The sequence below is a fragment of the Terrapene carolina genome, unplaced genomic scaffold (assembly GCF_002925995.2).
Source record: "Terrapene carolina triunguis isolate 2854851 unplaced genomic scaffold, T_m_triunguis-2.0 Scaffold210, whole genome shotgun sequence".
NCBI lineage: Eukaryota > Metazoa > Chordata > Testudines > Emydidae > Terrapene > Terrapene triunguis.
Window position 1 is genome coordinate 45,762,346 of NW_020664561.1, and position 23,751 is coordinate 45,786,096.

Consider the following 23,751-nt stretch of genomic DNA (forward strand, 5'->3'; position numbering starts at 1 on the left):
ACCCCATCTTCCTGAAGATTTCCTCTACCCCAGGTGTTCCTGCCCTTCTCCTTCATTTAGCAAATATAAGGTTGAGGGTGACTTGATCACTGGCTACACCTATCTACATGGAGAACAGCTATTTAATAAGGGGCTCTTCAGTCTAGGGTTCAGTGGGGTTATAGTGAAGATACCCAAGAAAAAATTTTTCAGACTAACACGGCTACCCCTCTGATACTTGATACCCAAGAAAGGAACTCTCAGTGATTGGAATAACTGGTGTAGTATCACACGTACATCTGTGCCAAGCAAGGTACTGTGTAAAATCGTAGTCCAGCATATATATCAGAGGTAGTTGGCAGCATTCTCAGAAAAGAGCAAGCTGGTTTTCGGAAAGGGCGTGGATGCACAGACCAGATGTTCACTGTATGAAACATAACAGAACAAAGGTTCAGAGAAGGGCAACTAAAGTGATTAGGGGTTTGGAACGGGTCCCATATGAGGATAGATTAAAGAGGCTAGGACTTTTCAGCTTGGAAAAGAGGAGACTATGGGGGGATATGATGATAGAGGTATATAAAATCATGAGTGGCATGGAGAAAGTGAATAAGGAAAAGTTATTTACTTGTTCCCATAATATAAGAACTAAGGACCACCAAATGAAATTAATGGGCAGCAGATTTAAAACAAATAAAAGGAAGTTCTTCTTCACAGAGCGCACAGTCAACCTGTGGAACTCCTTGCCTGAGGAGGTTATGAAGGCTAGGACTATAACAGGGTTTAAAAGAAAACTAGATAAATTCATGGAGGTTAAGTCCATTAATGGCTATTAGCCAGGATGGGTAAGGAATGGTGTCCCTAGCCTCTGTTTGTCAGAGGGTGGAGATGGATGGCAGGAGAGAAATCACTTGATCATTACCAGTTAGGTTCACTCCCTCTGGGGCACCTGGCATTGGCCACTGTCGGTAGACAGTATACTGGGCTGGATGGACCTTTGGTCTGACCGAGGATGGCCATTCTTATGTTCTTATGCTTAGAATGGCAACAGCAGCTTTACGTAAAATTCATAGACTTTGAGAAGGCTTTTGATAGCATTCACAGGACCAGCCTATGGCGCATTCTGCGAGCATATGGAAACCCTCTCTGTATAATCAACATCAAAAGCTTCTATTCCAACTTTATATGCAGTGTTGATTACAGTGAGCTCAGTTTTGAAGTCAAAGCAGGAATACGCCAGGGGTGTGTCATGTCTGCAATCCTCTTCAACATTGCCATCGACTGGATAATGCTGCGTACAACAGAAGACATGCCAAGAGGCATTAAGTGGGCACCCTTCTCATCCCTTGAAGACCTGGACTTCACAGATGATCTCGCTCTCCTATCACATACCCAACACCATATACAAGAAAAAACAACTTGACTCAACACATTCAACCAGCAAATTGGACTGAAAATCAATCACAATAAGACAGATATTATGACCTTTAATATTGCCTCACCATCACCAGTATGGATTAGAGGATCATGTTTTCACCAATGTAGAAACATTCACATACTTGGGCAGCACCATCAGCCAGGACGGTGGAACAAGCCAGGACATCTGAAACAGAATCAATAAAGCCAGGAACACCTTCAGGAACTTAAATACAGTCTGGAAATCATCAAAATACAACACTAAAACCAAACTCAAGATTTATCAGAGCTGCATACATTATAGTGCAGAATTATGGGGAATGAGAAAGTATGACATGTCCAAACTGTCTTCATTCTATACAACCTGCCTCAGAAAAATCCTCCGTATCTTTTGGCCCAGAATAATCTCAAACCAAGATCTATTCACACAGTGCAGCCAAGAAGATATGAGCACCATCATTGCCAGGAGATGGATTGGCCATGTGCTTTGAATGGAAACTGATCCCAACACCAGAATAGCAATAAGATGGATACCTGAAGGCAAGTGAAAACGAGGCAGCCCGAAAACAACGTAGCAAAGAGCTGTGGAAGCTGAGCTGAAAAACCTGGGGCACAGCTGAGGACCCATTGAAAGACTTGCCAGAAACAGACAGGAGTGGAGGAGCTTCATCGCTGCCCTAAATGCTGGAGGCATAATGGGAACATGGTGATGATGATCTTCAATCTAACTGACAAAGATATAACACCATCCAATGGCTGGAAGTTAGACAAAATTGGACTGGACATAAGGTGCATGCAAATTGTTGACAGTGAGAGTAATTAACCATTGTAACGATTTACCAAGGGTCATGGTGAGTATCCATCAATGACCATTTTAAAATTAAGACTAGATGTTTTTGTGAAACGTACACTCTAGGAGTTATTTTGAGATGTTCTATGGTCTGTGCTATACTGGAGGTTAGACTAGATGATCACAATGGCCCCTTCTGGCCTTAGACTCTGTGAATCCCTGGCCATTACAGACCAGGTCTCCTTTATTCCTCCCCTGCTGCCACAGCCCCCTTCTTCCATGCCCTCAGTGGCCCCAGGCTTCACTGTTGGGTCTTCAAGGAGGCAAATGGCCTTTTCCCCTCAGCCTCCCCTCTGCAGGCTTCTGGGGTCAACCAGCTGGCCAGCTCCCCATCTGCTTTCTACAGGGGGCCCTAAGGAGAGGCTATTGCTGCCCCAGTGAGACTAGCCCATCTGGTTCTCAGTGAGTTAGGGACTCACTTCAGACAGGCAGCACCTGCTCCAGGAGAGCCCTCAGCTCCTCCTCCTTATTCCTGAGGGAATTATGTGCTAAAAAAGTAACAATATTTTTTAATTCAACTAAATTTATCAATAAATGTGGAGACAAGCATGGCAGTGGGGAGCATAGGCCACTGGCTGCATGCAGGTAAGAGATCACCCTGCAGCCCACCCCACACCGAGGACAGGGACTTGGTGGTGAGGCTGCACCTAACCCTGACACAGCACAAGGGCTGGGCCTGCCCCAGAAACACCCTGCTCCTCTGTGCCAGGCACACTGGGTGTGGACAGGCAGGCTCAGCCCAGCGGGATCCAAGTGTGGAGGGGCTTAGTGTGGGGGGATCCAGGTCTGAGGTGAGAGGGTTCTGTGTGGGGGCAATCTGGGTGTGCGCAGCTCAGTGGGGGTGTGGGCAGCTCTGGATGGACAGGGGCTCATTGGGGCAGGGAGTTCTGGGTTCAGGGGCAATGGGACTCTGCAAAGGGATCCAGGTGAAGGTGGTTGGGGCTCAGCAGGGGAGGTCTGGTGTGGGGGGCTCAGGGTGTGTAGGTGCATCTGATTGGGACTCAGGGGTAGGCATCTGGGTGTGGGGGGCTCATCAGCACGGTCCAGGTGCAGGGTGGGTGGGGTTCAGTGGGGTGGGAGTTTGAGGGGCCTGCTTAATGGAGCCCCTGCTGCTCAGGGGACACCGCATGCTGGTTCCCGCTTCTCCCCCTATTCCACTACCCCTTCTTCTGCCCCATCCCCTTCCTCTCCCCTCACTCCCACATCCCCCTGTCCGTCCAATCCCATCTGGCTTCCATCCCTACTGCCTCTTCCCCTCACCCACCACAGCCACTCACCCTTGTACAGAAAACAGGATAGAAGGGGAGCCTAACGAGCACTAGGACCCAAGAGGAGGCATCCAGCTGCAGAGTCCATCTTTTTAATCTCGCCTCATAATGCTGTTCCATACCGTTAATCATGCGTGTTGTACCTTTTCCAATTCTAATGCATCTTTTTTTAGATGAGGCAACCAGTACTGCACCATATTCAAGGTGTAGTAATACCACAGATTTATATAGTGTCATTATATTTACTGTCTTATTTATCCATTTCCTAATGGTGCCTAACATTTTTGACTGTTGCTGCTGTTTTCAGAGAACTATCCGCTATGCCTCTAAGATCTCTTTCTTGATTGGTAACAGCTAATTTAGACACCATCATTTTGTATGTATAGCACTTAACAACCCTGAATTCCATCTGCCTTTTTTTGCCCAGTCACCCAGTTTTGTGAGATCTCTTTGCAACTCTTCACTGTCAGCTCTGGTCTTCACTATCTTGAGCAATTTTGTATTGTCTGCAAATTTTGCCACCTGTTTACCCTTTCCTAGATGATTTATCAAGCTGTTGATCACCACTGGTCCCAGTATAGCTCCCTGAGGGATACCACTATTTCCCTTTCTACATTTTGAAAATGACCATTTATCCAACCCTTTGGTTCCTGTGTTAACCAGTTACTGATCCATGACAGGACCTTCCCTCTTACCACAAAATTGTTACTGTAGTTCCAGGACATTAGTAGCTATGCTGCCATGAATGATTATGTGTTTTAAATATATGCACTGAAGGATACTTCAGTATGAAGTTGTGTAAAAATATCAATAAATTATAGAAACAAGTGTATGAAAACATTTAATAAAGGATCTCTACATGCAAAGACAAGCTGTCACCAAAGACAGTACTAATATCTTACTGTAATTCCACAAAGTGAGCTGAAAATCTTAACATTTAACAAGATAAAATGAGGTAGTTAATGATACCAATGCACTCTGCACTGAAACTAAGTACTTTAACTTCCACATGTTATAAAGGACAACTAATTTTCTTCACTGGATGCTTTATTGATGGAAGATTATCTCATTCAATTTACAGATAAATGCATGTGTGTAGTGATACACATTGCTGGATTGACTACAATATACAGTACCAGAATCTTTCCAAAAATTCTATATAATATTGTAATTAAACTGGAAGACAAGACTACTGGTAAGTAAAGGTATACAAAAGCAAACTAGTATTCTAATTAGTCATTGTTTAAATATATTTTCTCATCTAAAAGAACCACCCGTTAATTTAGAAAAAAATAGTTTGACTGGCAAAAAGGCTTTTAAAGAAAAATAACCTTAAAATAAGCCAATTGAAATAAGGACTAGTGCTCTGCATTGACCATTCTATTAAAAAATGGAGAACTATTTTGAAAAATCTTGTACGACATCTTTAAACTATAAATAAGCTGGGGACTGTTAAAGGCTATTTTTTCCTTCACAATTACCTTTAATATGGTCCAACTGGAATTTCTTAGTCCTTCTCAGTCAGAACATGGTGGCCAGATGCAAACACACAATGCTATGGGATGTAAAGTAGAGGCACTTTAAGCACTCCAATGAAGACAAAACCATTTCATCCTTCAGAAAATATTTTTCATAGCTACTTTTATTTTTGATATTTCTTTCGCAACTATTTTCTCAAGTGCTAATGAAGTAGTAATTCAAACCAATGACAAATTTTCAATTAGCAGCACATTTGGCAAGTCATACTACTGTAGAGAGGTGATCTGTAGAATGCTTATTACCTGCAAGTCTCAATCTACACTCAACACAAATTATATTGTATTTCCATGAGTAAAAATATTTTCTTTAATAAAGGACTTTACTGGTAGGTAACAACTGTATTTGAGGAGAACAAAAACCTTTACACTTATCAATTGCTATGAGAAGAAAACTTGTGTGTTTCAGTATTGGATAAAAATGATGGTATATCCTAAACAGGATGTTTTAAATGCACAAGTGTCCACTAACATCAAAGTGTTCTAACTACAAGTATCTTTTCTCTGCTTCTCTTAAATACAGTGCTCAGGGCAATTCACTGTCAATATATGCTTATATTATCAAGACAAATGTTTTATGATTGATGTTGTAGGAAATACAAAAAAAATATCAAGTCATTCAAGTACTCTATTACTGTGACTAATATGCTGTTGTTTTGAGTTAGTGTACAAACAGAGCCCACAGGCCCACATATTTAGATGCAGATAAAAATGTTTTTCATCTGTTACAGAACCTGCAATACATGTAACATCCACATAATTTATTTAAACAATCCATTTTGACACAATCCACAGACAAAGTGACAAGGTTTACTGTACAGTGATAATTTTACTGTACTGATGTAAACACATTAAAATGAAAAATATATGCAAGTATGTTTCAGATGAGTTTCAACCAACAAAATCAAAGCAGCTGACCATAGCATCCTTTTGCTTCTGTAAAGTCTAGCTCACAAGTTCAGGCTGTACATTTATTCTTTGAAGGATGTCTTCAGGCATACAAAAAACAGGACTGACAGGCTTAATTTGTTCGTCTCCTAACAATGATAGACCAGCAATTCCAAATAAGGTGTGAAAAGGATCCACCTGGAAAAAAAATTAAGAACTAATTTATACACACTGACAAAACTAAAACCCTTTGGATGAGTTTACAGTGAGACAATAAGATGACTGAGTTGCTAGAAGAGACTGAGAAAGCTCAATGGTGGTTGAAGATTTAATTTCAGAGAACAATGGAAGTGCACAACTTCCTGGTTTTTAGTATGCAATTACTTTAAAATATCAGAAGTAAATATTCACACACATTAAAAGAAACCAATAGCCAGCTTCAAATTGTATATATTTAGGATACAACTTTGAGATGTTTGAACTGATGATGTTTGTTGCCACCAGAAATTTTTTTAAACCTGAACTCAATAGCACGCATGCAGATAATGGAAAAAGTCTGACAGCTCTTTCCACCAATTCCTCTATGCATTGTTACAACATGGTAAATCTAGTTCCTCATGATTCTACTATATATAATGTAAAAGTTACATGCTAACCTGATGATCTAAAATCAGCTCTGCCATAAACTCCATATTTTTTATTCAACATTATATTGCTCTCTGGCAATCTCTCTGAACATACAGCTGTGCTGACAGGTCTTAGAGGGAGCCAAAGGGACCTGAATACACAACTGGAGGGAAAACAGAAGGAAAAATGGGGCATAGGAGAAGAGAAAACATAGGTAGGAGGTAATTCTCTGAGATTTAGAGATTCCTTCATGAGATTAGGAACAGATTTTCTAGAAGGCTGCTATACAGTTTGCATATCCCCTACACAGACAACATAGAAGGCTACTTACTTAAACCCTTAGGCTGAGGGTATGCCTTCAGTGATGTAGCCTGTATCCTCACTGCAAAGTGGGCATTGCCAGCCCTAGTGAAAACAGAAACCAGGGCTCTAACCTACACCCCCAACTGTGCCAGCTAGCCCAAATTGAGAGCACCACTTAGCTCAGGTGACAGGATTATGTGTGTGGACAATACCCAAGTAAGAGCCTGAGCTAACTCTGCTCTAAAGACAAACCCTTAGGACCTAGTTCACAGCTTACTAAAGCTCCTTACATTGCTCTGCAGCGTAAATAAGCAACAAATTAGGTGGAAAAAGCCCCCCATGCGTATACCATTTGCACCGGAGGCCTCGTTGGCCAGTTTACAGCTGGTTTAAGGGCTCTACACTGACCCAGCTACCAGCCTCCCACATATTATGATATCGCCTAAAAGCTCAGGCTCAGACCAGGGCCCTAATGTACTGAACAAAACAATTAAAAGACTGTCCCTTCCTCAAAGAGTTGGCATAGCAGGCACATCATGGAAATGTCCAGAATGCACAGCACTGGCTATTCTCTGCTTTCTAAGGCCCATACATAGGCCATTAAAAGCCAAATGTAAGCTAAAAGGATCTCTGAGGCTGCTCTAAATTTACACAGAGGGCTGGGCAGGCCCCTGCATGGACCCAAAGTTAATGTTATTTTCTAATTCTCCTTAGAGACATAAAAAGAAGCTTCCTGCTACACACGTAGGGCTGACTTAGCAGACATGGGCAGGCCCAAGTTAAGACAAAACAAGCCTGAACAAGTAATTGCTGAAACAGCTAACTATTGTGAATATATTTATAGCAAATACGGGAGGGAGAAACTAACTAAACTCACGATTGTGGGTATTAGAGAGACAAAGTGGGTAAGGCAATATAATTTATTCTGCTGGTGAAAGACAAGCTTTCTAACTACAGAGCTCTTCCTCAGGTCTGGGAAAGGTATTCAGTCTCATAGCTAAATACAAGACTAACAGAGAATTTAGCTTTAGTAGCAGCAGTATTCAATTCTCACAATAACTGCCACAACACTTTTATTGATGACCAGATTACAATTTGACCTTAAATATACTGACAGTTTTTAATGGAAAATCTTAAATGCTATTTTCACCTTCCATTTTCATGTAGCTTACTTTCATCTTTAGTTTATCCAATGCTTTTTGTTTAAATTGACACATTTGTCTTAGCTAAATTCTAAGCCAGTGGTTCTCAAACTGTGGATTGGGACCCCAAAGTGGGTCAAGACCTCATTTTACTGGGTTTGCCAGGGTGTAATGGCAGACCCAGTAAAATGGCAAACCCAGTAAAATGAGGCTGAAGCCCGAGCCCCACCACCTGGGGCCAAAGCCCAAAGGCTTCAGCCATGGGTGACGGGACTCAGGCTTCAGCTTCATCCCTGGTTGGTGGGGCTCAGGTTATAGGCCCCTGCCTGGGGCTGAAGCCCTTGGGCTTTGGCCCCCCCTGCCAGGATGGCGGGGCTTGGGCAGGCTCAGGCTTCAGTCCCCCCTCCTGGGGTCATGTAGTAATTTGTTGTCAGTAGGGGGCCATGCTGCAATGGAGTTTGAGAACCCCTGTTCTAAGCTATAAATATCAAGAGCATATATTCTTAATGTTTTCCAACACCACTTTTAACTGAAAAAAAATCAAATTTAACTGGACAAGTCTATTTAAAGGAAACATCTGTAGCTTTTATTTCTCTTTTTACTGTAGCATTTTAAAATGGAACATTCACAACTGCAATACAGCCTACAATCTTATTAGCCTGTTGCTTTTCAAGAAAATGTTTTTTCAGCCATCTGCTGGGGCTTTAAACAGGGAAAGGGTCCTGAATTCTCAGCATGGGATAGTCAGCAGATATCGAAGACTGTCACATGCTCCCTCAAGGAAACAGATATGCTAAGGTAGCATTACCCTGTTCATACTTGTGTACTACCTGCATTGGTTTAAATTTTAGTATATATAAAATAAAGCCTTTCGCAAACCTGTAAACTCTGAATTTCAACCTAAAATGTACATTTAAATGAACTTGCCATATCTCCTGGTCTGTCTGCAAATCCTCCAGTCTCCTCATCCTGGCAAGCCAAGATAAAGCAGCGCAATTTCTCTCTGTCAATCCAATGTAGTCTACCAATTATCTTCAGGGATGCTAACACCCACCATGAATAACATACATCTGGTAACTGGCAAATAAATATATTAGTAGAGTATTATGTTTTTTAAATACATGGGTTGCAGTAGTAACACTAGGTTTTGTGAAACCACTAGCCATATCATCAAAACATCACTGAGCAGAGTACAACTTTGGAGCACTGTTTCTTGGGCAGAGAACCAAGTTCCTCCACACAGCTTATTCACAGATGCCCTTCCTCCTCCTGTCCCCCAGCAGCAGAATCACAAGTGTTCTGCTGCTTTTGAAACCTTGCCAGTCTCTTTGACAGGATTTTGGCTCTGAAGAAGAGACTCATTTAAATGGTATTTTCGTTTTCATGGCCAAGAGGGACTAGAGACTATGAGGACAGTATCAACTAATAACTTAACAAAAAAACCTCTTAAGTTTGAAAGCATTTGTCTGCTGCATTCATTAAGAAAACTAGTGCTAAGAAGTCTCCACTTGCAAGTCAGTCATTCCAGATTACATTATTCAACTGTTGGACACACACAACAGGAGTCCCACAAAAATTATAAATCCAAAGTATTTTTCTGGTTACTTTATGAACGAACATTTATAAATCCTGTAGTATACAGCATTCCTAAAACATCACAATATATCCAGGCCCTGATTCAGCAAGGTATTTTGAGACCTTAAACTATGTTGAGAACATTGCTTCTTCTTAAACAGGGGCCCATACTGGATGATACAGCAAGGGAATCAAGATTAAAAGTAAAAACATTTGAAAAGTTTTGCAACAGCATTTGAAAGGAGGTCCATGATATTTTCCAGAAATTAGAAAAATAATATTTTTGCTTCTACACTAAGCAGAGTAAAAGTTTTTAAAAAAGTGAACCAAATACCTTCTCTGGCCTTCCATTGAGACCCCCAGAGGGTAACTGACGTTCACAAAGCCACCAGCCCAGCAAGTCAGCATTTATTTGGTGCAACTGGCCTGTTATAGCCAGAAATCCTGTGCAACAATAGATCTAAAATTACAGACATAAAGTTCATGTGTATTTAAGTAGCATGTAACAGACTAAATGTAGGAGGATCACAAAGCAGGATTCTATTCTTTCACATCATGCTAATAGTTAAAATAAGCAAGTTAGAAGACTAAGTGTTCAGTTTACAAAGGGAACATACTACTCCACTGTTAAGATTTTACTAATGTACTCTAGTTGTCATTAAAAGTAAAATGTAATTTGTAGAGTCCTAAAAAAATCAGATTGAACGTTAAGGTATTTTCTTAATGTATGCAGGACCTTAGAGGAGATTTAGAAAAAAAAAAAAAAAAAACTATTTTGGAGGGGAACTATAACACGTTTAGGTTGTATGTTTCATAAATAATTAAGTTTCTCTACATTGAGTAGTTTTTATATTTTCATTTAAACAAGTAAATCCTTCCAAATTACAATGCTCAGCACAATTATGGAAAATGAACAGCTGATTATTGTGATTAGATCTATATTGAAATAGTACTAAAATGTGTTAAAGTTAATTTCTATCAACTGGAGCTTCGGAGTAAGTGTCGGTATCAACTTCATCCAAAGTTAAGTTACATGTAAAGTTACATGGAAGTCATACAGGTCATCTTGCTTGGCATTTATCCATTCTTAATGAGCTCTAGTACCCCTTCACCTTACCTCCAGCTAGCCTGTCACCTTAAAAGAAATTCCACCAGCACCATCAAGAAGTTAACCAAGTTACCTCTGCAACATATCAGACTTTAGAATAAAAGGTAGGAGTGGAATCTACAGTAAATTCCACCTGAACTATAACTATGATTGGGCCAAACAAGTATTTTTGCTACCAGAAGGTAAGACATTTGACCAATGTGCAAGCCAGTGAAGTACAAAAAGTTCTGCTTAATCTAACAGAGAAAAGGTAGATGACTTCAAAATTGTGCTCTAATCATATTACAAAACTTGAGATATTTCCTCCCTAACAAATCTGAATGCTAACTACTTTTTGAACAGCTGCATACTTGTCTTTCTTTTGGAACTTTAGTTACATTTTTAACTCATCCTTGTGATGTTTGAAACAAAGATTCACACCACTATACAAAATTGTGGTTCTGATATGGATTTTTAGGGACAAAATTCAGCTCCTAGACCTCTTAACAGATCAATTCTGTACTTGTGTCATTTAAAGGAATAAAGTTCTTTACATACATTTAGGAAGTGACAAAAGTGCTTCAGTCTGCATTGCTGACAGGTTTTAGAAACAGTTATAAAAACTAGATATGAGAATTTCTTGCTAATTTAAAATATTTCAATGCGCAAGCAACAGCACTTACCTGCCCTGCATGCGATTCAGAACCTGGTCTACAACCAAATCCTCCATCAAAGTTCATACAGGACAAAACAAATTCGACTGCTTTTTCCACATCAATGACATCTAGCTTCCCCTGCAAGTCAGAAAAGTCCCTTTAACATTTTATACTACCACCAAGTAAATTAAGTATAGCTACTGTAGCATCATTCGTCTGCCATCTACAGAAAACTTAAATATTTGTATCTAATATCCACCCTATTGCAGAACTTACCAAAAGAGCTAGTGTTGCTGCAGCACAGAAAGAGAATCTTGTATCTATTTCTCCTACAAAGAGGGGGGGAAAACAGTATAACTACAGAGAACTAATTTTGATATATATAGGCACACAGAGGATGCATGCTATTAAAAAGAACACAAGAAGTCACTAAACATGGGTGTTTCCCTGAATATTAAATAGAAAACACTCCAATACTTTATACCAATATTTTCCTCCACCAGCCAATACAGTCACATTATTTCCCAATAGGATCACATTAAACAAATATAAAATGATCTGTATGTAACCATTAATTAATAATCCTTTGATCACTTAGTGGTTGCCAGATAAATATCCAGGCTTACTTCAGTTAAGAGAAATTTGTAAATATGCTACTTAATTTTTCAGTTTATAAAAAGCACCCAATGCACAATATGTGCACTGAATAGAAAGAGAACTGGTTGAACAATGTCAACACAGAGATTCATTCACCAGTAAATTATCCACATTGCCCACTCAGTTCTTCAGCATCATAATCTGAAGGCCACAAAGACTCAAAACTTTGGACAAAGCAAGTTAAAGAGCAGTGGACCCTCAAGAATACATCAACACCAGTCTCCACAATGCTCAAGGTCCTCAGCTGGTGTAAAGGCACAGATCAAGAAAGGTCTCTCATGCAAGGTCTACACTAGAAACTTTTGCAAGTATAGTTTCATCAGTTAGAGAAGTGATTTTTATGACATTTCTATAGTGGCTATACCAGTAATCCTTTTCCCAGTGTTGATTAGACCTCAGTAATTAGAACTCAAGTCAACACTTTAAACTGTACCCCAGATGCAAACAGGGAATGAGTGCAGTTTTTCAGAAATGGTATAATATCCTTGTTGTAGCTCGTATCACGAATCAAGCAGGTAACCACATTCTGTACTAGCTTTAGCAGCTCCTGAATTTTCCTCAACAGTAGCCTCATTTATAGTGCATTTCAGTAATCCAATCTGATAATTTACATTCTTGTCAGTATTTGTCATATCCCTGCCTGTGTATTTCATTACTATATGATGAAAAACTGGCTGCAATGTAAAAGTTGGTGCTGAATATGGATGACCATTTTAATACCAACACATAGCTTGTCAACTGCAAATTGATGTTTATGGATTTACATATGTTGAAATATCTTGATCGGTTCATTTTATTAACTGAAAAACGAAACAATGGTTTTGTTGTAACTGATATTCAACAGGATACAATACTGAAATATTAAAATATATTTTATATAAAATAAAGAATACTTTAAAATGTCGATAGAAGAAAAGGTGAACAAACATACCCTTTAAAAATAAAAATCAACCAGATCAATATTTTTAGAAGCTGTGAATGCAGACACAGATTTATGTCATTACTATGCAGAGAGGTAGTTCCTTTTACAAGCAATAAATATATACCACAACTTAGAAATCACTAGATATTAAACTCAAAGATTAATATCTAGTACAAATTACACTGAAATGAGAAGGCACTCTCCCATCACAAGCTCTAACAAGTTTTGAGCTTTGAGAAGCTTCTATGAAGGTTGATCAGTTTTTGTTACTTATATCCATTTTTCTGTAAGTTTAGAGTCATCTAGAAAAGCAATGATGTGACTGGCTGTTACACAATAGCTCCTTTTTACACAGTGAGGGAAATAAATGCAGTTCATGCATAATACAGTGAAAAAACATGCAGAGCAACTTATTCTTAACTGCTTCATTATATGAAATACGTCAACCCATCCATGAGACTTTGAAGATATAAGTTACCCCATTTGTCTCCAGCAAATGATCCATCTTCTTTTTGCAGGCTCTTTACGTAGTCAACAATTTTATTTACATCAACAACATGGAGACTATCATATAAGGTAAGAATCTGCAAAACAAAAATGACTCAAATCAATTACTAGAAGGGTAAAGTTTCCTAGAATTTACCAGAGAACCAGAGCCCTAGTTTTCTTAAAACAAAACACAGAACTTCATTTTATTGATGATGAACGTAAATCACTAACATATTAAACTACCATGAAAGCTTCAGCTAACTGCAACCTACCCAACATTACAAGCTTGATTCCATAAAACTTTAAAATTCCCAAATTAAGGTGAAGATTTCCATGCATGGTCTCAACACAATCTCTTTCTCCACTTTAAAGTTTTAAACAGTCATTTGAGTTAGGCTAGCATCATGGAACATGGTATTGATTTATTAGTGTCTGATTATGGTTGAATTGTTAGGAGATAAGAATGTTCTGGGCTTGTAGTAGCATGTATACCTAAGTAATGGAAAGGTGCAGAAAGCTTTTGGATGGGCAAATTTTTACAAATATAAATTCAAAAAACGAAATCACAATTTAAGAACTGTCAGACTTTAAAAGTCTAGACTAGTCCCCAATAAGCAGCACATGCTTGGTAATAGTGAGAAGAATTTTAAGTTATGAAATTTTTAGTTAAGTCATATTATAGGAAATAATGCAGGCGATTCATTCCATAGAGGTTTTTCCAAGAGCTTTTTTGAGCAGGATTATAAGGGGGTGGTAGAGAGGAGGAGAATTTCAACAAAATTTTGTAAAAAGCAACAAAGAGTCCTGTGGCACCTTATAGACTAACAGACATATTGGAGCATAAGCTTTTGCGTCTGATGAAGCGGGTATTCGCCCACGAAAGCTTATGCTCCAATACGTCTGTTAGTCTAGAAGGTGCCACAGGACTCTTTGTTGCTTTTTACAGATCCAGACTAACACGGCTAGCCCTCTGATACTTAACAAAATTTTGAAAAACTTCATCCAGGTCTAAGTTCTCTTTATCTGTTGACTGCAATTTAAATCCTATGGAGTTGCAGAAAACAAATTAGCAACTCCATAATTCCAGCTACAGTGTTTGCAGTAATCTATATTTTGCAGTTTACAGAGCATTGCATAATACTCCAGTGTTGCAATACGCTTTTTAAATTGAAAAAACAAACAGAACACAAGATGGCAATGTTAATATAATAGAGTTGGAGGACAGGAAAAGCAGAAATTAAGCTTCTGATGGTAATCTGCACTTATTTATTATTTTGGATTAGCAGTTTAGAATTCTTAATGTACAATATAAATGAATACAGTATGTGCAAGGTGGGTTAGTTTAGCATTGCTAAAAGAACCTTAGATTTGCCTTTCCTGACTTTATTTTAAATTTGCAAATTTAATTCTCAGTTTAGATTTTTATATTTACGCTGCAATCTATTGTGGTTTTATTATCTTATAGTAACATCAATATTAAGCGTAAGGAGTTTAAATAAATCGGAAGGACCTCAAGACTGGGCTGGGAACCCTACATACAAATCTTTTGGCTGGCCAGCGTGGATAGACCCAAACGGGATCCAGAATGTGTGGTAACCAATTAGGACACTGAGAATAATTTGTGCCCAAATTTATGACAAGCAGAAGTGTGGCTCTCTACCCACAATAGCTGTACTCACTCAAACTAAAAAGAGTGGGCACAGCAATTTCCTCAGGTCTCAGAGTAATTCTAGAGCTAAAGTGTGATAATCATCAACTTTAGATTCAGGTAATACATGCCAAGGCTCATCATTGACCTGCGCAACTCCTGGGCCCCATCTCTCACTACCAGACATCTATTCTATATTTCATCCTATTCAAGGATTACAACCCACAACACTTCTTCCCTACAAAATGATCTATGATGCAAGAGTATTTAAATGCCATTTAGATACATTTGGTCCCAGATTGTCAAACTATTTTACACTAACTTCATGCAGTTCTTGTGTTTAAAACTGGATTGGGTAACATTTCTTGGTATAGAGCAGAGGAAACTTGACTCTACAAGTAGTTAGAACCTAGATCTGTAATGGAGGTAGTGTGTAATCAGGAGGATCTCTGTTGTATGTCAGCTGCAGATACAAGACCACACCTTCACTTTGGGTACGTCCAGACTACCCGCCGTATTGGCAGGTAGCGATCAATTGATCGGGGATCGATATATCGCGTCTCGTTAAGACGCGATGCAGCGATCCCCGAACGCATTCCCCGTCTACTCCGGAACTCCACCGGAGCGAGCGGTGGTAGCGGAGTCGACGGGGGAGCCACGGCCGTCGATCCCGAGCCGTGAGGACCCAAGGTAAATCGATCTAAGATACTTCGACTTCAGCTACGCTATTCACGTAGCTGAAGTTGCGTATCTTAGATCGATGCCCCCCCCCCAGTGTAGACCAGCCCTTTGAAAGAAAGCTCTACATTATTAGCTGAATATGAGTAGGCAGGCAAGTTGGGAAAAAACTAAGGTATATGTTGGTTCAGAATGACAAGATGCACTTGGGTCAACCTCTGTGCGTGGGGCCCCAACACCACAAAAGAAAGTGTTTAATAGCTTACAATTAAAAAAAAATAAAAAAAAAAATCTACATTACATCAATGTTTTACTTCTCAAATTTGTATTGCTGTATTAGTAATCTTTAAAACAGAAGCTTCCCAATTAAAAGTTTCAATTCAGGCACTACACACAAAGGGGAAAGGGAAACATTCATCTCTACTAGCTTTAAAGAAATTGGGTTTATATATCCTTATTATACACGTGCCTTCTTATTTTCCCCAAAAGAGGTTGATACAATTCAGCATAATTCTTGTAGCCTTTTTGAAAACTCCGTAGACTATTTTATTTCTTTAAATAATAAAACATTACCATAGTTAGAAGTGTGCACATGAAGTACATGATCACTGCCTGAAGGTGACAAGCTGCTGTAAATTGTGCTTTCCAACTTGGTTCATTATACATGTCTAACTTGCAACAAACTTATTAGGGAATTCACAGAACTAAATCTATAAGTTGTAACAATTTTTCTCATGAACAAATCTGTCTCAAATAAAACATTTCAATGTGACAGCAGAAAAATGGAATACCTTGGTGGTATCTAGAACAGTCAAATTAATTTATTAAATTAAGCAGCTGTTTTCACTTACTTCCAATATTTTCTTTTCTATACATTTACCTGGACAGCACTAAGGGTATATAAAAGGTGAGGATCGTGACCTATACTGGCACTTATTCCACCGCACTCATGTTGACATGATTTGATGAATGCTAGAATTTCTTCTTTGGTCATTCGTTGCAGCTGTCCCATGAGATCCATTACGGTCAGTCCCCAGTAGACACCACTCATCCTCAAATATTCCGACATACAGTACTCCTAAGTAGTACAGAATTTTAGTTCTTAAGCAGACAAAGACATATAAACAAGTAGAGCCCTGCTCGGATACAAAAATTTGGATCCGCATCCGATCTGCAAAGATGGTAAACAATACAACTGCATCCGCAGATGCATATAGCTGCAGATAGAATGCAGATATCGGTGGATTTGCAGGGCTCTGTAAATTCTGCAATTTTGTAAGTTAGACTAAGTTCTCTGAACTAAAGATCTAGCCATTACCAAATCCTCCCCATCCAACCAACAAGCCAAATTGTACTTTATTCTAGGTTGTTTACTTAAGAAATATAAGCTTTCTAAGCTGGCTAAGATACTGCAACTGATTCAGTGAATTTCTGCCTTTTACATAATTTTTCCATCTTAGATGGCTGAGGCATAAGGTCAAGTTACTTGCCCATATTTATGCAGCAAGACAGTAGCTCAGACCAGATCATTAGTTACGATCTTCTTGGCTCTGGTCCTTTGCTCAAGTTACTAAACCAAATGGTCCCCTCAAAATAACAGCCTAACATTCAGTTAATTACATAATTGCCATTTCCCAAAATTGAAGCAAAGCAACTTAGAGCAGTAACAGGAAGAGAAAAACTCATTTATTGTAGCTTAATATATTGTTCTAAATCTTTCTTGATCAGCATTACCTATGATTTTTCATATTGTATTGTAATATTCCATAGTAATTTATGTATTTTCTTGCTACAGGTGAGCAGGAGAGCGAGACCATACACATGGTATAAGAGAAGGCAGGTTTCAGTCAGAGGCACCACACTTTAAAACGTAATTGAGACCATCTTGTTGGGAGACCTGTCGTATTTAAACATCTAGTTTTATTTTTCTGTACATTTTCTCTGTGTAGCCTTATGAATATCAAATAATATATACAGATATTTATAACTGGTTTAAAAAACCCCAAGCACAATTGCTACAGACTACTTTGGGAAAAGGTACTAACTGACTAGAATGTCCAATTCGCTTAGTTTGTAATTCTGTTAAAACTTATCTAAGCAGTACTACTACGAGCAGAATATAAGAGATTAATTTAATAAAGAATTATACATTATATGCCCAGCTGAAATCATAAGCCTGCCCAATATTGTAATACACATCACATGGCTAAACTAACAATGTCATTTTCTACTTAAACGTTGCTCCCAGAACTGACCCCATAACATGTCAAGATATGCCTCCAGCATACTGAGGATTGTTAAAGAGTATCTGTATTTGAAAGGATCTGCAAGTACTCATTCCCAAGAGAAAATTCCTCATGTTTTGGTATTTCTGGCACAAAGGTTAAGGCCAGACCATTGGGGGACTTGAAGTGGAACACTAAAAATCAAGCCAGACCGAAACAAGGAAACATCTGAGGTTCAATAATTAGAGCTGGTCAGGAATTTTCCAACAAAACAGTTCTGTCGAAAAAGCCAATTAACTGAACCAGATGTGTTTCAAAGCAACAGTGTGCTTTGACAAACTTGCATCACAGACTTCCTGGTGGGCTGCTATGGAGCCTAGGGTTCCAGGGTCTGAGGATCTCAGATAGGTAAGCCACGTGCACTACTTGAGTGCTGGGAACCTGGTTCACAGCTCAAGGGCAGTCCCATTATGCATGGCTTCCAGGCTTCTTGCAATGGAGTCAGGACCCTGAAAGCCCTGGCTGTAATAATGGCTCACCTCCTGTATCTGCAGCAGGGAACCAGGGTTCTCAGGGCTTCCAGGATCCCTGCCATGGAAACATGGAAAACCCACTGTATCCTGAACTCTCAAAGTATATCTACACTGCAAACAAAAAAACCCCAACCCACAGCTATAAATAGGGCCCTACCAAATTCACAGTCCATTCTGGTCAATTTCATGACTAGAGGGTTTTGGTCAATTTAACGATTTTAGATGTTTATATCTGAAATTTCAGGGTGTTGTAACTGTGGGGCTTCTGACCCAAAATGGGATGGGGGGAGGGGTTCAGAGGCGGGGAGGTTTTGTAAAGCTGTTGTAGCAGGGTCCCGAGATTGCTGAAGGCAGCATCCTCCCAGCTTCCTGCAGTTAGTGGAACTCCCAGAGGTGGAGGTGGGTAGGATCTCCACCAATGCTGCTGGGAGCACCCCAGCCAGGGGTGCCTAGCTGCTAGTCCACACCAGGGACAGATTAAGGCAGGGGGCCTGGCCAATTTAGGGATCCCCCCAGAAAAAATCAGTGTCTCAGCCCCAGATCAGAAGCCCCTACCAGGTCACCCTGAGCCCTGGCGGGAGCTGCAGGGGAAGAAGCCCCGACCCTGGGATGCCCCGAAGCCCAGCAGGAGTGGCAGCAGGGGGGAAGCCCCAAACCAGAGCTGCTCAGAGGCCAAGGTGGCAGGAGCAAAAGCCCCAAGCTCCGCACCCGGAGACACGGCAGAAGCCGCGAGGAGTGTGTGTGCGCATGTGTAGTGGAAGCCCCGACCCACCGGCTGGAGTGGCAGAAGCTCCAAGCCCAGGTCGTCTGTCCCCCCTACCGCCCTGGCTGCAGCCGTCAGGAGCGGAAGCCCCCAGAGGAGGAAGCCCTGGGCTTGGCACCGGAGCCGTGTGTGGGGCAAGCCCAGAAGCCGAGCCTGCCCCAGCTGCAGGCACCAGGAGTGAAAACCCCCAGCCTGGCAGGAGACGCTACAGGAGGACGCCCCGAGCTCGGCACCTGGACCCAGAGCTGCGGCGGGCGGGGGGAGGGGCGGGGGGTAGGAGGGGAGAGAGCCCGGAGCCCAGTTCCTGGGCTTCTGCAGCAAAGAAGTGAGGGTGTATCACCCTCATTTCTGCACTGCCTCTGGAGGTGGGTCTGATCTCCCCACCAAGAGCAGCCCTGCAGGGAAAGGACAACTCCTGTCCCTTCCCAGCATGGACGGACTAGCAGCTAGGAGCCTCGGGCTCTCAACAGCAGGGGAGATCAGATTTTACCGTGACACATTTTTCACAGCCGTGAAATTGGTAGAGCCCTAGCTATTGGTAGAGCACAGGTCTGCAGACTCAGGCTTGCGTTACAGTGCTAAAAACAGCTGTGCAGACATGGCCACACAGGCTGTGAAACCCAGAGATGGGGGTGGGTCTCAGAGCCCAAGAGGGAACATTTTAGCACCATAGGACAAGCCTGAGCTTGTAGACCCAGACTCTGAGACTCACTGCCACAGATTTGTTTTTCTGCAGTGTAGGCATACCCTCAGGGTCTAGGCTCCCCAGGTCTATAAAAGGAGGCTTAGAGGCCCCAAGAGTCCTGGCTTGAGCCCAGACTCCCAGGGTTTCCAGACCCCCTGCCATGGAGCCAACTGTCTCAGGAGTCTGGGAGACGGGGGTCCCCAAGCCCTGTGAAACTGACAAGAATCACATCAATTTAAGTCAGCAGCTGCTGGGGTCCAGGGAGCATATTTCATTTTGGATATACCAACACATGGTGTTTGTATTTCCCCAAAAGATTTTTCAGAATTTCTGGCTCACCTGAAATTTCAAAACATTAAAATTTCCCATGAACTGGAAATCCTCAGATTTGGCCAGCTCTATCGGTACTCATGTGGAAAATACTCAAATGGCAGAGTTAGAGATAGAACTCTTCCACATGGGGACAGATATTTCATTATTGTGTTCATCACTAGCCTAGTGCTGAATTCTTTCCACAATATTTGTATAGCTGTATTTTTTCAATCTGTCTCTTTGTTTGTTTTTTTTAAGATAGTTACATGGAATTGTATTTGGAAATGTAGAGTGAAAGCCTGGCCCTAATGCCAAAGCTCCCAGTGATTTCACTGGGACCAGACTGTCACTCCTTAGCTGGGAATCTTGCTGGATGATGCACTGAAAGAGGAAACAAGTATTTTGGCTGTTCATGAGACAGTGATAAAACAGTGATCTGGGTTCCATGTCAGCGACAGATAGCTGTGGTCATCTTCTACAAAATACTATAGGAGGAATGAATGACCAACCAACAATATACCGATAACAGTACGGTCTCTCTTTCATAAAACCAGATTGGGTTGGTTGGCTAAGGTTCACTATTAACAAGACAGAGGTATATGCTGGTTTGCTAGGAAAAATATATGGAAGAGAGAGGCGCACCTGCCTTGTGTTACCTGAATTCCAACGTACATTTTCTAGTAGAATCCAGATTAAATCCAGTGATGCTGAGGCTCATTATATAGCAGGTAGAAATACAACTATGGGACATATGTGATATTTGGGAAGACGTTGTATCACTATAGCACAAATTCATCCTAATAAGCAAAAGATCACATTTCCTAGGTCTCAGAGTAATTCTAGAGCTAAAGCAGTGATCTTCAACTTTAGAGTCAGATAATACATGCCAAGTCTCATCATTGACCAAGGAAAAGCACCATCTCCACCCCTCAGAACAACAGAATCTTTTCTTTTAACTCTTCCCCTTGCATTCAGAGACAAAAAGATACCTAACTTCCTAACTCATCACCTGCCAACCTACTCCTATCACTGCAGGAAATGGCAAGATATATCACTTATCAGAGTGATATCAATAGTGAAATAAGCAAATACCTACATAATCGTCTTTCTTTGCACCATAAGAAGCTATGTAATCTGCATGTTTCTCCAAAAACAATGTGCTTGGTGCATCAGGTTTTATAACAACATCCTTTTGTGGTGTTCCCTTTTAAAAAAAAAAGAAACAAAAAGTTAAGTTGTATTATCAATCTAAAGAGACCCCAGTACCCGATTTTTAATAAACCGATTATTGTTACAAGTAACACTTAAGTTGATCGTAACAGGTCAGAGCGAACAATTCATGTTATGTGTACCTGTCGAAGCTGAATATTTGTCAGCACTTCATTTCTTTTAAACAGACGCCTAAGTCTGCTTTATTCTTTCCCGATAAAATTTCCAACTTATTTGACAGAGCAAAGTCTATAAATAAAAACTTCGATAAGTTTACATTTTCACTAACCCAGATAAATATTAACCAAACTATTTTTTTTAAAAAACGACCCCCCCCCCCCCGGCAATCAAGGTGACGCTCTGTAGCGAATCCATGCAGACGGGTTAATAGCGATGCGCCTGCGGTTCACGCGGCTGGGACTGGGCCTCGGGCTCAGCGCGGCCCCGATTCCAGGTCAGGATTGCTCAGCTCAGAGTTCAGATTCCAGCTCCCAGCCTGCCCCGCAACGTCAGCCTGGGATCGCGCGGCACTGCCTAGTTACACATCCCGAGTCCCTCACAGGCCGGGCCTGAGGGCAATTCCCCCCACCCCCGTCTCCATCTCCAGCCCAGGCCCCATCGCACCCCACCCCCCTTAGCCACGTTACTCCAGCGGCCGCCGCCCCACTACCCGCGCGCTTGGGCCCCGCTAGGCTGGCAGCGGGCGCCGGGCTCTACAACCGTCACCGCGGGGCGACGCCTCCTGCGCTCTGCAGCGAACCAACTGGTCCAGGAGCGACTGGATCCAACCGAGCTCGCCGGGCGCAGGCCGGTGCCCCCGGCCGGACGATGAGACCCGACCTAGCGGAAGCCGGCAGCGAAAGGGCGGGCCAGGCCAGCAGCGAGGGGACGGGGAAGGAGACCTCCCGGAGAAGCCCGTGGCAGGAGCGAGCGAGCCACCCACCATGTTAGCAGCCTCCGCCGCACGCGCCACCAACCGTCTGTCCTACGGGTGGGATCGCGACTCGTTGAGCAGGAGAAGGCGGTGCCCCCGTCGGCCTCTCAAGACCCCGCCATAGCTGTCTTTGGCGCTGCCTGCACAGCCTGGTTAGTCTGCAGCAAAGCTCCACGTAGCCCTAGCGGCTCAGTGCGGAGCCCGCGCACAAGGCGCGCGCTCTGACTGGCGACGACCCGACCCCGCTTAGGTGCCCCACGCGCTGCCCGCCCCAGGAGGACCCCGGCGCCGCTTGCACAATAGACAGCGACCACGTGGGGCTCATAGGGGCTAGCAAGGGGGCCCAGCATGGAGAGGCCCCGCCCAGTCGCGCGGGTGCCGACGGAGGGACCAGGAGACGGAGGCTGAGCCCAGCTGCAGTTACGTCAGGCATCGGCCTGAGCGTGCGCACTCGACGCGACGCAGGCTCAACGCGCGCCCGCCTCCGCGCTGGGCCCAACGCAGAGAGCTGGGCAGCCCCGTGGTGGCATCAATGCACGGCGAGCAGTGCCACCTAGCCGGCCCGCTGCCCCAACGTACCGTCAGCCCCTTCTGCCCAGGGAGGGACGCTGCTTTTCACTCCCGCAGTGTTAGAGAGAGGGAGGCTTGTTTCGGGGGAGGAGGCTTGTGGTTTCCTTCTAAGGAATACAAATATTTTTAGTTTCAATCACTAATCCCCCCCCCCTTTTTTTTATAAACGTTGGGCCTTCCTGTGGGTTAACCTACCTGGGACTCCCCCCAGACCAAAGAGCAGATTGAGATGTAGCTTCTCGAGCTGTGGCAGCACAATGCCACGCGGAAAAAAATGAACTAGATTAACTGCAAGGGTGAATTTAAAACAAATTCAGGCGTGAAAGTTAATTCGGGTTTAGAGAGGGAATGAATGTAAAGCATAAGAGCTGTGCTTGATAATTCCGCAGGTGGACGCGTTCTGGAAGAGTGCTTTGGTCATGGGCAGCTTAATCCACTTTAAGCAGGAGCAGAACACTCTTAGGCCTGGTCTACACAAGAAAAGTCTTCACTGTTAACTACTGGAGGAGTGTAAAAAATCCACTCCCTTGTGAAGAACAGTTAAGCCAACATAACCCCTGGCGTAGCACTAGGTCAGTGGAAGAATTCTTCATAAGGGGAGCATAAATCCACCCCTAGGGGCGGCAGATTACTTACAGTAATGGGAGAATCCCTCGTGTTAGCATAGGTAGTGTCTACACTGAAGCATTACAGTGGAGCATCTGTGCTGCTGTGGCATTTTAAGTATAGACATCCCCTTAGGCCTGGTCTACACTTAAAAATTAGATAGACCTCAGTACATCACTCAGACCTATGAAAAATTT

At 42.1% G+C, this 23,751-nt stretch overlaps 1 protein-coding gene and 2 non-coding genes across 7 annotated transcripts; all 3 read right to left on the minus strand.

Annotated features, from left to right (window-relative positions):
• Positions 1-5,698: 5,698 nt before the first annotated feature.
• On the minus strand, positions 5,699-22,603 carry LOC113407203 (geranylgeranyl transferase type-2 subunit beta). 5 transcript variants are annotated; one of them, XM_026655368.2, is made up of 9 exons: positions 22,388-22,598; positions 21,332-21,439; positions 16,598-16,795; positions 13,381-13,486; positions 11,600-11,652; positions 11,351-11,461; positions 9,915-10,040; positions 8,933-9,082; positions 5,699-6,131 (listed from the first exon to the last, which is right to left on the minus strand). In XM_026655368.2, the coding sequence occupies exons 1-9, from the start codon at positions 22,388-22,390 to the stop codon at positions 5,991-5,993; spliced, it is 996 nt and encodes a 331-aa protein (XP_026511153.1). In that variant the 5' UTR covers positions 22,391-22,598; the 3' UTR covers positions 5,699-5,990. The 5 variants fall into 5 exon arrangements, with proteins under 5 accessions (XP_026511153.1, XP_026511157.1, XP_026511154.1 ...); XM_026655372.1 differs by lacking the exon at positions 22,388-22,598 and adding an exon at positions 21,588-21,624; XM_026655369.1 differs by lacking the exon at positions 22,388-22,598 and adding an exon at positions 17,452-17,614 and having other exon boundaries at positions 21,332-21,416.
• LOC112109827 lies at positions 15,104-15,188 on the minus strand. The gene has a single exon (XR_002908351.1). It is a non-coding gene; the product is annotated as a small nucleolar RNA SNORD45 (small nucleolar RNA).
• Positions 21,058-21,140, minus strand: LOC112109828. Its single transcript, XR_002908352.1, has one exon. It is a non-coding gene; the product is annotated as a small nucleolar RNA SNORD45 (small nucleolar RNA).
• Positions 22,604-23,751: the final 1,148 nt, after the last annotated feature.

What these genes read in the sequence shown, in the direction of transcription:
- LOC113407203 (XM_026655368.2), bottom strand. An exon ending in CTGAATCGCATGCAGGGCAG is followed by an intron (nt 10,041 to 11,350) that starts GTAAGTGCTGTT and finishes CTGTAATTTTAG; the next exon opens with ATCTATTGTTGCACAGGATT. An exon ending in CAGACAGACCAGGAGATATG is followed by an intron (nt 6,132 to 8,932) that starts GCAAGTTCATTT and finishes TTTTTTTTCCAG; the next exon opens with GTGGATCCTTTTCACACCTT.